The 12,871-nt window shown below is 38.7% G+C and overlaps 2 protein-coding genes across 3 annotated transcripts in view; both read right to left on the reverse strand.

Annotated features, from left to right (window-relative positions):
* Nucleotides 1-12,871, reverse strand: part of AGBL4 (ATP/GTP binding protein like 4) — a 1,420,095-nt gene that overhangs the window by 504,770 nt on the left and 902,454 nt on the right. The gene's annotated exons all lie outside the window — the stretch shown is intronic.
* BEND5 (BEN domain containing 5) overlaps nucleotides 8,528-12,871 on the reverse strand; it is a 39,050-nt gene continuing 34,706 nt past the window's right edge. For both annotated transcript variants that reach the window (XM_019531393.1, XM_019531394.1), the window contains one exon: nucleotides 8,528-8,722. In XM_019531393.1, the coding sequence (XP_019386938.1) occupies nucleotides 8,565-8,722 (158 nt within the window). In that variant the 3' untranslated portion in view covers nucleotides 8,528-8,564. The remainder of the gene's footprint in view (nucleotides 8,723-12,871) is intronic.

The raw sequence follows: 12,871 nt of genomic DNA on the forward strand, positions 1-12,871 counted from the left end.
AGAAGTGGGACCACAAGGGTCCAGATGTCCTGTGAGATTTATGCAAGCCAAGAATAGTTTGGGACCAGAAGGGTCCAGAGGCCCCACATGGGACTGTTTGGGAACACAACAAGACCACATGGATCCAGATGCCCAGAGACAGGCTGGAAACAGAATGGGATCATGCTGTCTGAGAACCCAGAGAAGGGACCAAGTGAGAGACCAAGGGGTCTGACAGTCCAGAGAAAGGTTGAATGAGATACCAAGGGGTTTGAGGGCCCAGGTGGGAGACTGAGGGATCTGACAGATCAGGGAGAGGCCGAGTGGGAGACTGAGGGGTCTAATTGCCCAGAGTTGGGCCAAGTGAGAGGCTGAGGGGTTTAAGGGCCAAGGGAGAGGCTGTGTGTAATGAGAGAACATCAAGGATGACATCTGTAGGGATGGCATGGAGCCATACAATTAACCCCAAAGGCTTGAACCAAAGACAGCTGGTGCGCAAGGAGGGTGGATTTCCCATAGAGCAGGGCAAAAATAATTTTTTTTTTTTTAGTTTCCAGAGGCTTTACAATCATCCCTGTAGATGGTACCGTGATAATCTGCACGTGGCGAGAAAAGAAGAATGCAGTGCACCTTGCCTATTCACTCAAGCAGATACCACAGCCACCAGATGGAGCTATTGGAATCACAGAAGCATAACACTGGAAAGAAGCCTCAGTGGTCCTTGTTGCCAACCTGACTACTGTGTAAGAGAGCAGTGGAACAGTAGACTACAGCAGTGGAAGAACAAGTTAGGTATTACTTTGAAAATTTCTAAGCACCTGGAGAACAAAAGTGGCCAGCACATAAACAAATCCAATTTGATTTCCTTCTGTGATAAGGTAATAGGCTCTGTGGATGGGGGAACTGCAGTGGATGTGACATACCTAGACTTTAGCAAGGCTTTTTATACTCCCATGACATTCCCAATATATACACTAAGGAAACGAAGACTTAATAAAAGTACTGTTAGGTGGATACACAACTGGTTGGACCACAAGTAGTCCTCACCATCTCAGGGTCTAGTCACGAAAAGGTATAAAGTGGGGTTCCCCAGGGGCCTGTCTGTCTTGGATCTGGTATTTAATATCTGCATTAACAATTTGGAGGATGGGACCGAGTGTACACTTAGCAAATCTGCAGACACCAAGTTGTATGGAGCTGCAGATAAGATTCATAACGGCCTTGACAAACTAGAAAAACGATCCAAAATCAATCAGATAAAATTAACCAAGGAAAAGTGTGAAGTTTTACACTTTGGTTTGAGCAACTGCAGGCACAAGTAGACAAGGAAATGATTAGTTAGGCTGCAGAAAAGGGCTTGGGATTACAGTGCACTTTAAGCTATGAGCAAACAGTATGCTCTTGTTACGCAGAAGGCCAACAGCATACTGGGCCGTATGATTTGCATGATGCTTCTAACAAAAGCGATTCTTCTGCTTTATTCACCACTGGTGTGGCCTCACTTAAGAGTCCTACATCTCGGTCTGGACCCCACATTTCAAGAAAAATGCGGACAATTTGGAAAGAGTTCAGCCAAGAGCAACACGTGGTTAGAGACAAGGGAAACATGGCTTATGAGGAAAGGTTTTTGGATTGTTTAGTCTGGAGAAGAGACGACCGAGCGGGTATCAAAATAGTATCAAAATACCTGAAAGGTGGCTAAGCTATATGAAGGATAAACTATTCTTTGTGGCCGCAGGGGACAAAACAAGGAGCAATGGATGGCAGCAAGATATGTTTAACTTAGGTATTAGGAAGAACTTTCTATGTGGGTGGTTGAGCATTGGAAAAGGCTACCCAGAAAGATAGTGCAATCTCCACCCTTGGATTTTTTAAAGAGGTAACACAGACACTTGACTGACATGGTTTAGTTAGGGACAATCCTGCCTTAAGCAGGGGGTGGAACTAATTGACCTCCTGAGGTTCCTTCCAACCTTTCTACTCCAAGACAAGGATTTTTCAATCACTTTACAAGTGTGGGAATGGGTCAGGGTGTAGGACCAGAACCACAGAAATGAAGCCATCTTTTTGTCCCTTCTGCCTTGTGTTCATGTATATTAATAAACATCTAGCAAAAAAAAAGTATATCAAAGTACTGAAACAGTACGGAAGAATGCAACATCTAGAAATATCTAAATGGACTATTTTTGAACTGAGTTCTCATTTACAAACATTCTTTAGAAAGGTATTTCTCAATGAAAATGTCTTCTGCTACTAAGATCCATAAAAAGTAAACTGATAAAGAATGCAATTTCTTTTCAACTAAGTTAACATTCAGGATCATTTTAAAAGAATTGGGCAAATTCTATGTGAAATTTTAACTTAAATTAGCAAGGTCCAACCTGACAGTGATTTTTTTTCCCCAATACGGGTTTTTTTTCTACTGCAGTTGCACCATGAAAATTCACATGGAAACTTCTTTCACTCGATTCTTTCTTAACAGAATTTCATTACACTACTGGCATAGTACTAGCAACAAAGACTCTGTAACGATCTTTTTTTACATTTTTCTTCTTCACTGAGACTGCATCAAAGTGTGTTCACAGAAATAACTCTTTTAGGTAACTTGGTAATAAACTCTTTCCAATAGAGCAAAAACGTTGCTCCTTCTAGATGTACTAAATTCATGACAACACATTCGAAGTACAAAAAAATGCACAGTTATCAATGATCGCACATTTCCTCTGTAGTATGTTTTATGGTATTTGTAACAATGCCATTCTATAATGAAAGCCAAGCCTTTTTTCCATAGTATTCCCTGAATCTCTCAGCTATTTCAAACCACATCAGTCTGAAGTTTAACATGAAAGAAGACAGCCTGATTTTTTTTTTCCTTTTTGTGCATGTAAAAATGCTAGTAAAGCTTTCACCATGTTGAAGATTCTTTTGTTGTTGTTGTTTTGGTAGTTATTCGATAGCAACGTGAAAGACTTGTGTTTTTCTGAAGAGGAAGTCTAAGAAACCATTTCCTTATAAGAGAAAACTTTCTAAACATAAGGGCCTTAGACATTTTCATTCCCGTCTCTCCTTCACCCCCAGTACACACATAGAGCTTGCTAATTATTCTACCTGTTTGTGTGCATTTTAATAAGATTTTAACACTTGTCTTCACTTCTGCTTTGGCCCTGCAGTGATATTATAATGGAGCTCAATGTGATGCAACAGTGGTGGCATTTTCATCTCCGTAGCAATACAGTCATCACAAAAAACAGGGTTATGACTTCAATGCAGATTAAACACAAATGGAAGTTGGGTGGACAGAAAGACACTTTTTATTCAAAACACAAACAGCAGAAGTAAGTGTGAAAGAAGAAAAGGAAATGACCAGCCAAGGAAAATTAATTCCTTCTAGAATGACTCATTTTCTTTTCTTGTTCAGAAAGCCTGGGGGGTGTGGAAATGTCTTTTGAAATGTCTGAGATAGTAAAATTAAAAATTAGCTACTGAGCATGAAATATGCAATAATTGCACTTCATAACATTTTTATTGCCTCAAATTGTATGGATTATCACTTGACAACTCCCAATGCTTTGATGAAAATGACATCAAATAAAGTCAATGTAATCAATGCTGCTATGACTTTGCCAATCCAGGACTAAAAAACCAGAGGCATGTGAAGTCACACATATTTTCACACTTCATGTGGAACTTCCCTTGTCTCATTCTGTGGGATTACCGAATTCATTTTGCAGGGAATGTCAGGAAAAAAACAGCTACTCTTGCACTTAAAACCTACAAAATTCTACGTATTTTCTATGTTAGCCAATTTTAATACAAAATACTTTTCCATTAAAAAAGCCTTCTAGCATAGTGCTGAAAAAAAGCAGATTTTCACAAAATTGAACTATTTGTGACTATTAGGCAACTTTGATTTCAGGATTTTTGTATTTTAAGTCACCCACCCCTACGTGACTCTAATGAAAGTCAAAAACCACACTAAACATTTATTTATTCCTACTTCAAGGGAGTCTATAGAAATTTTGCTATTGATTTCAATGTAAGGGGGATCAGACTGAGAAACAGAGCTTAGTATCACATAGCATAAACTAAGACCAAGTAGACCCATTTTGTGATCTCTCTTGTCTATATTTCCGTATTGGCCAGCAACAGTGAATATGGTTTCCTTAGGAGATATGAACACTACTTAGACATGACAAGGCTTGAAGCAGATGTGACAGCATTAATTCGGAATATCCTTACTCCTGAGGATGTGTGTAAAAAAATTATTATTTTAAGATAGATCCATGCTTAATAATTTTAAAAAGTCAACGCATTCTCTCTGCTCAGTGTGTAATGATCTTAAAATTTCATTACTACATCTTAAAAAAAAAAAAAAGCCTATCCTTCACATAGCTCCATTTATCACTGCTTAAAACTTTTGATAGGACACTAATCTACTCTTAAAATAACAAAGGAGTAGCACAGTAATCCATCAGATACACCATCAAAGCTACAGCGCAATGAATTTACTTCCTGCAGGGGGACTATACCTTCATTTGAGTCCTGCTCCAAGGCTGTCCAAATGCAACTTAATAAACTGCTTCAGTTATTGTTGACAAATCTTAATAAATAAGAGTTCTAACTTAACTGTATTAAAGAATCTTCCATCTGCATCAGGTTTTCCTAAAGCCAGAGTCATTCCGTAGCACCCAGATCTGACAAATTCTTTTTTCCCCTCCAGGAAAAAAAAATAGTAGCTTTTCTTTTTAATTGACTTGATAGGCATCTTTTATAAATGAGTGAGGTATTAAAATCTCTGTTAAGATTCTCTCCTTTAATATTATAGCTCATTTCCCTCATAATATCATTAATGGAAAAGAAAGCCCCCTTTGTTAACTCTAATCTTTCTCCCTTGCAACTGTGCCAGAGGCACTTTATTATGGATCAGGTCATGAATATTACAAATTACAGCTGCAATGTGTGGCAACAATGAACTCAGATTATTTATATAACAATAATACTCTTTCTCCTCTGAGAAAAGAAGGTAAACAGTATGCATTGATCTCCAGGACAATATAAACTCAGTTCCTTTTAAATCTTTTCTTTGATATTTACAAATCCAGTTTTCCATTATGAAATAATAGCACAGCACTAAATCTTCAACTGTTGGAGCTGCTACAGAGTTTAATGAAGCCTGTACCATTTTTTAGGTCAAAATTCTTTAACTGTGACCAACATGCCAGTGTCCCACTATGTGCATATATATGACATTTAAAAAAACCCTTTATAATGGGAAAAAAGTTAGCAGGAATCACACTTGGGTAAGTTTCCTACTATAAAAACTGATGTGGCAGACTAATTGTGAATGTACAAAAGCCAGATGCAGGCTGGCACAATCAGGGAAAAAGTAATGAATTTATAGAAACTGGCTTTGCTATAAATGCAATATAAAAATAGCAAAGTGAATTTCACATAAATTTGGCACCCATTTTAATTCAGAAAAAAACGTGCCCCTTGAGGAGTTAAAATATGTACACTTTGAGTAACTTTAGAGTGTACATGACAGAGTTAGACTATTTGCCTACTTGAAACAAGAAATTTGCTGGGAAAAGCCTGTATGTTTTCATACTTGTTGAAGAGCAGAGAAAGGTAAAGAAAGGCAAATCTGAGTATAGAAGAGTTGTTTGTACAGAATTACTATCCACAATATAGCCTTCCACACCCTTCACTTTCAATGAAACGCACATGAAATCAATTCCTTATAAGCGAAGCTCAGTTTCAGAATGCATTGCAATGGCAATATGACAATATTCTTGGGGCAGTGCTGCCTTCAGGACGTCCTTCTTCACTGTCAAGGTAAATCAAAACTTCATCCGACAATCATTTACTGGTAAATGAGAGCAGCACAGTCTAATTCAGCACGTGCTAGCAGTCCCACAGTGATGTGTGCGGTGCTTACAAGTGAACCTTTTGGACCATCTAGCTGCCCTAATGGATCTCTAGCAGAAAAGTTGTCTCTCGACACTCAGGTGGTAGGTTGGGTGTCCTGTCTTCGGAGCAACTTCCTTCCTGGATAGCGCGTGGAATTCGTCACTGACATGCAGGAAGGAGCCTGATTGGCTGTGCTCATCTAGAAGCCGCTGTTAGAAGGCTGAAGCGATTAGTCAGATAAACTTTGACTCTCCGATTACTGGGAACACAGGCCGGAGTCCTATCCTCTGATTATACACTAATCTGCTTTTCCCAGGTTTCATGAAATATTGCTTCAAATAGGCTTAGCTTAATACTCATCTTTTAAGAAGAACGGAATTATCTTCTCATTAAAGAATCGGTTACAACAGAAATATATTAGCAGTTATTAAAGAACTTCGGGGGGAAGGGGGAGGAGGGAATGACAAATTTCTCTAAATCTACTTTTTTTTAAAAAACACTGAAAAAAGATTAAATTCAATGTACATTTGCCCAAAATGTGGTAACTCAGTGCTCACCAAATGTTCGTCAATTTTATCTCTACTTTCTTGTTTAATTAATAATTGACACATAGTAACACAACGTAAAAGACACCTGACCTTTCTATTTAGCATCCTAATTCAGAAAAGTGCCTAAATAAGAAGTGTCATCAGCATGTGTGTTAAGTGCCTTTACTACCTGGGACCTAGGCTAATACTCAGCACCACATATTTTCTGCATAATTATTTTGTACCTTGTAAAAACAAACAAACAAACAAAAACCAACCCTCCCCAAATAGACAGAAAACCTACACATGTACTTTCTAGACTCTTAGAACAAATTATAAACACTTATGCCCTGATCTAACAAAGTAGTCAGGCATATGAGTTGTGTTACAGTACTGTATACAATGTTAAGGTATCAATAATAGACTTTTAACTGTTTTAAAACGGGAGGGGGGGGCTGCTGTTGGGGAGCACACAGAAACTGTTGCAATCTAATTATTAGGTTTGCATGATCCTGTAGAAATGCAAGTAAACTAAGGTCCCTTTGATCCTGAATGGAACTGGATTAAAACAGCAGTATCTCTATGAAATTATGCAGACAGGGTAACAGCATAATTTATATCAGTTTAATTTGATGTCATACTGTCTCTATATCTTTTCCGGGGTTTTCTTTCTTTTTTTGTTTTGTTTTGAAATAATTTGTCTAGCTTTTCCTTAAGGTCGCCTCAGAAAACATTTTACTTTTCCATTCAAATTATCTAACCACACACAGGAAGTTCCAATAGAAATTAAGAGCATGGCTTATATCAGGGTAGTTCAATGTTAAAAGAAGAATGTTTAAGTATCTTAAAGCTACAGGAAGTAGACTTCTTGGGGAGGAAGAGAAATAAAGACCGATATTCAAATCAGGGAGCTACATCTGACATTAAGACATCTGATAATAAAGTGAACATGATAACACACTTCCGTAAATAAAGTAAAAATGTCTATCAGTGAGTACTTCCATAGCAAGTCCTCTAGACAGCTGAGCTTTTATGAATATGAAAACTCCAAATTGAATACCTGCTCTTCTCCACAAAACCCAGTCTCACCAGCCCATCATGAAATAAGACACACCAGAGAACACTGATTTCATCTAGTTACAGACATGAAAGGGTCATTAAATCCCAGCACAAATGACATTTTCTTTGACTTTGTGCTAAAATCAGACAAACTCCAATCCAGTATATAAATTCTTTTGTTGCTTAAGCTCATGTTAAAATGTCTCCACCATTCAATTATGGACTCTAAAACACCAGCAGTAGAAAACCTTCACTTTCTATTACATATTTTCTTGCATAAAGAATCTTTATTCTCTCTTTCAGTATTTTAAATCTTCTAAGAATACAAATGTCATTGAGAATGTAGTGCTTCAGAAGTATTTGTAACATGTGCTAAAATAACTCTGTAGCACAAAGATAATTTCCATCTGAAATTTCCCTTTGTGTGTGTAAAAAGATCAGCTATTAGCTCCTGTTAGAAATATTTACAAGTCAATAAGACACTACAATTATGGGGTTTTGTTCTCTTTAAAAAAGCATGGAATTAAGAGTGATCTACTTGATCAAGCTCAGTAATAAGAAATCATTTGTTCATTTTAGATAAAAAATACTACGCAAGATAGGAACGAAAGGTCATAAACCCAAATGAATTTAAAGTTCAGTTCTAAGAAAACGCTTTTCAAAGTACGGTGAAAGCTTCTCCTACAGTGAAGTGAATATTGCACAGAATTTCACTGTCAGCAGAGGCTCGCTATGGCCTGGGTCCTGCAGAGAAATCTGCCCATGTACAATCCCGTTGACTTCATGCACAAAAAAGTGCATCTGTAAAACCATGATCTACGCTGAAAACCACAGCTGGCACACTGCAATACATTGCAACAACTTGTGAATTTCCTTCTGCTTCACTGTGAACAGATCTCCATTTTATCCAAATTCACTTCAAGAAAGTTACACTATATACAGCCATTTGACAAAACTGCTTCAAAATAAGAGTCAATAGTTCAGACTGAAATTCACGCCAAAAATCAGCTTTTCCCATCAGCAAGAATGGTACACAAATAAAAAACAACACATAAGGAAAACACTAAGACTTTATTAAAAATCCAAAATTTATTGCAAATTGTACTTTGCTTCCCTCCTTTCTTCATTTTTACATGATTTATTGATATCCATGATTTTTTCACAGATGTACTTGTTGACTTTGGAGAGTCTCTGTGCAATTTCAGTTTCATCCACAGTTTCTTGTGCTATTCTGTCATACAAACATTCTGGAAGAAAAACCAACAAAACAAATCAGGGAGACAGCAATTAAGGATTTTTAAAGAAGACAGTTTAGTCCCTGGCTGGATGCTAGTAAATAAAATATGCTCAAGGCACTGCAGAGCCAGCACTTTATAAATAATTTGTAAGTTTTAAGTCAAGATTCTGCTGCACAACCAAAGTGTTCTTTGATTCACTGCTTGGGTCATCTATTTGCACAGGCTAATTTTTGCCACACTTGAAATGTTGGCACAATAAGATCACCAATTACGACATGACCACATCACACTGGCTCCAGAAATAGAAACAAGGCTAAGTCCAAACCAAGATGTCACTTCTGCCCATTCTGTCACTGATGCCAGCCTTAACACCTCTAGGTGGGCTCATCTGACATCAGAACCTCCTCCCACATATGGAACATCCTTACTAAAGCCAATCTACCCTGCTCTCCTTTAAGTTACTTATACCTTTAAGACAGCGGTGTTGGCAAAATAATGGTTAGGAGCAGAAGCAACAAGGAGGACAAAGATGACATTTGTTCAGCTTTTTAAAACTAAGATGCTGTACATCATACATTAATATGGCCATATCACTTTGGTAAGTCTCTTCCCCAACCTTTGTATCCTACTTGCTTCATGAAAGTATCTGAGATGCAGGTGACTTTCCTGTGTGATTGTACAATGAGGTACACTACAGTCTCTACCTGAAGCCCCCAAAATCAACAATAAACCCTAAAAATGAGGCTCTGAAAACACTTTCTACTGTCCCAGAGACACTCTGCACTTTCCAGGATCAAATGTGTTCCTACATAGTCAGAAACAGCATAATACTTTCAACTTCTTAAAAATAGATAGATGTTTTATTATACTTCAGTGTAGCTGGAATAAGCTCTATTGTTGTGCAGGCTACTAGTAACAAATGGCTTCCAAGATTGATTAAACCTCTGCTTTGCTTTGCCTAGTAATCAATTCCAGCAGCCATTTATTGCTTCATATACTAGAAAGCTATAGAGATTATCGCTTAATTAACAAGGTTTATAACATTGCTAATGCATCGTATTAAAAAGTTATGAAAATTAAGTACTATGCATGCTTTGTAGTTCATTTTGAAACCTCTCAGAAGTTTTATAAAAGGTTATTTTGCATTAACAAGGTTTATAACAGTGCTCATGCATCATACTTTTTATAACTTCTTTATAATATACTACACAGCAGGGATTTTTAAGCAGCTAGAGATATTAGCCATATTAAAAGCTAATTCTGTCTTTTTAAAAAGTATTTTAAATAAGGTATTCTGGGACCAGAAAACACTGGAAGCATCTGAAACAATGTGAATTTTTATGGACTCCATTGCTTTATATTGAAAAGTTTATCAGTTATTAAATATAAATAAATAAAACCAATGGGCATGCAGGCTGATAGCTGGGATGCAAATATGCAATAAAATATGATTTGAAATAATACTGCTAAAAATGAGGGGTTTAACTGAAATCCTGAGAGACTCACTGTGTTTAGAGCTGAATATTACAGCATTACAGCAACTTGAATAACACACCTTTCAGCTATAGTTAGTACCAAAAAGGTGGTATCGGACAAACCTATTCAAGGAACCTGCCACATAAATACTGACTAGCATGAGACTTAACACAGCTGCAAACAATAGATGATGTGTAAATGCAATCAGTTCCAAAGTGACCCCAGGGAACCAGGGCAACAGAGATATTCCAGCAGGTCCTTCCCTCTCCCCCCACCCCTGTTTTCAAGAGGGCCATATAGGGGTGCATCTACATGTGAAATTAATGCAACACAATATGCGCTGGAGTTTATTTCTCCTGGGCACCGCTTTTACATGTGCACCCAGGACCACAGCACAGTGAGTTGGGTTGGAGCAGGGGGTCCAGGGGTCAGCCTGCACAGCCTGGGGCTGCTCCAAACCAGCTCAATGGGCTACAGGGGCTGGCTGGGGCATGAGGGGCCTTTAGTGAAGATGCACCCTAGGGGCAGTAATTTACTGCTGACATATGGCTGCTGAATTGGGAACTGAAACCAGTGAGCTGGGTCAACTCCTTCCAGGCCCCTCAGTAGACAAGAAGCCCTATTTGTGCCTATATAACTGGATCCCGTATCCAGTTAGTTTGCAGAGATTGTCAGAAGGAATCTTACCCCTTTTCATGGGTGTCTAATCCAAGTTACCAGCCGAGTGAAGCAAGTCCCTTCCCTTAATTTCCTGGCATTCCTCCATTTTTCGTAAAACCATAACTTTTAAACGTCCTATCTGATCACTTTCGAAATTTCAGGGATGTCTCTGGGTAAAGTGCTGAACCCTGTTGGCTTTGGTGAAGATTGGAAAACCAAAAAAACAAGCCAGATTTAGAAGAAACTCAGGTTTACAGACTGTCTGATGATGGACACAACGGAAACTGTCTGCTACATCTTGTTGAGGCAGACTCGTGTCAGAACCAGCAACTTAACTTGCTGCAAGGGGAGACTGTATAGGCTGAAGTTTAACACAAAAACAGAGCCTTAGGAGGAAGCTAAATTGGGAACTGGGAGCAGGGTGTCTAAAGAAAAAGAGAGGAGGAAGGAAAATAATATGGGTGAATGGAAAGCAAGAGAAACAGCTGTTGGGGGGTTAGTAGGAAGCATGAACCCAGAGGGAAGTAGGAGTGCTAAGGGAAGGCAAGGGCATGGGGGGAGGTATAGGGACCAAGGTTGTGTGTGAAAGGGTGGTGATGTGGAAAGCAAACTCCTGGAGACAGACATAATGATGGAAGAGAGGTCTTGGAAGGGGTAGCTGAGAATGATATGGGGGAGAAGGGTGGAGACCAGAATCTGGAGGCTGGAGGAGTTGGAGATAGGTCTCTGTTGCTTTTCCGCCATGATCAGCACAAGCCCTCATCCCCAAGAAATGGCTGCAATCAGAGGGCTTTCTATGGCATCTTCTTCTGCCACCTATATATAGCACAGACATATTAAGCTCTCATTGGATTTACAGTTCAGGGTGTGGGGACAAGAAAATACAAGTCTTGCCCGAGACCAATACAAAAGGAGTACTGGTGGAGGCTAGTGACAGGTGGTGCAAAAGGAGCCTGATCAGATGCACCCGCTAGGCTGCCATGCTTAACGGGTTGATGGTTCAGATACAAGGTATTAAGCAGAGATGACAAACAAAACAACAAGATTCTTGTTTTCTGCTTTAAAGATACACTGCATAGAAAAGAGACCACTACAATAAAACGTGGTAACTTATTGCTACCTGAATACAACCTGGGATCTCAGCACATCTCAAGTATTTAAAAAAAGAAACTATTTTTCGCAATGCCCTCCTCCTTCAACCTTGTACAAGAAATAGCTTGATAGCTTTTAGTAGCAACTAAGCTCTGTGAAGAGATCAAGAGGAAGCTACTAGCTTCTTGCTTTGATTCCCCATGTACCTTCTACCTTTTATTTATTATAATCATGCAAACTCCTAAGCATACAATTCACTGTTCCAGAGACTGACTATCCCCTATTAAGTTAGAACCCCTTAGGAAAGAGGTAAGTAGGCTCACAAGCAGCATACCCAAAGTCTCTCATCTTAAGAGACCATAATCTATTTATATTCTATAGTAGTGGACACTTTCATGCAGTGATTTGATAGAGGAAAAACATTACAATAACAGCTAACAAGCAGAACTATAAACCCACTGAATCAGTTACCTATAATTCAGACTGCTTTGATCATTTCCAGGAACAATTACTTTGCTTAAGTGACTACTCATGTCTCCTGGGGAGAATTACACAATTATCACCAGTAGAAACTGGTGGGGGACAATCACAGTCACTCACTGGGTTCATTACAACACAGACACTATGCCATTCTTTACTTCTTGTGCTGCAACTGCACTGACAGGCCCCAACCAGCATTGCAATGGAAACCTATACAAAGGCAGGCACAGTCTCAGCCTCAAAATTCCTATAATCTATAGAAACAATGAGACAAAAGAACTGGGCATAATAAATTATAGCAGTTAGGGTGAGGAAATGGCAGTAAGATCACATAATACAGGCATCATATTTCCCACTTCCAAACTACAGCTGCTTCCAAGGTAGAATACAGCAGCTGTTTAACAGCTCAGAAAAACAACATAGAAAACCAAGACACAATAATGCATCTCA

The sequence above is a fragment of the Crocodylus porosus genome, unplaced genomic scaffold (assembly GCF_001723895.1).
Source record: "Crocodylus porosus isolate Cpor-Errol unplaced genomic scaffold, CroPor_comp1, whole genome shotgun sequence".
Classification (NCBI taxonomy): Eukaryota; Metazoa; Chordata; order Crocodylia; family Crocodylidae; genus Crocodylus; species Crocodylus porosus.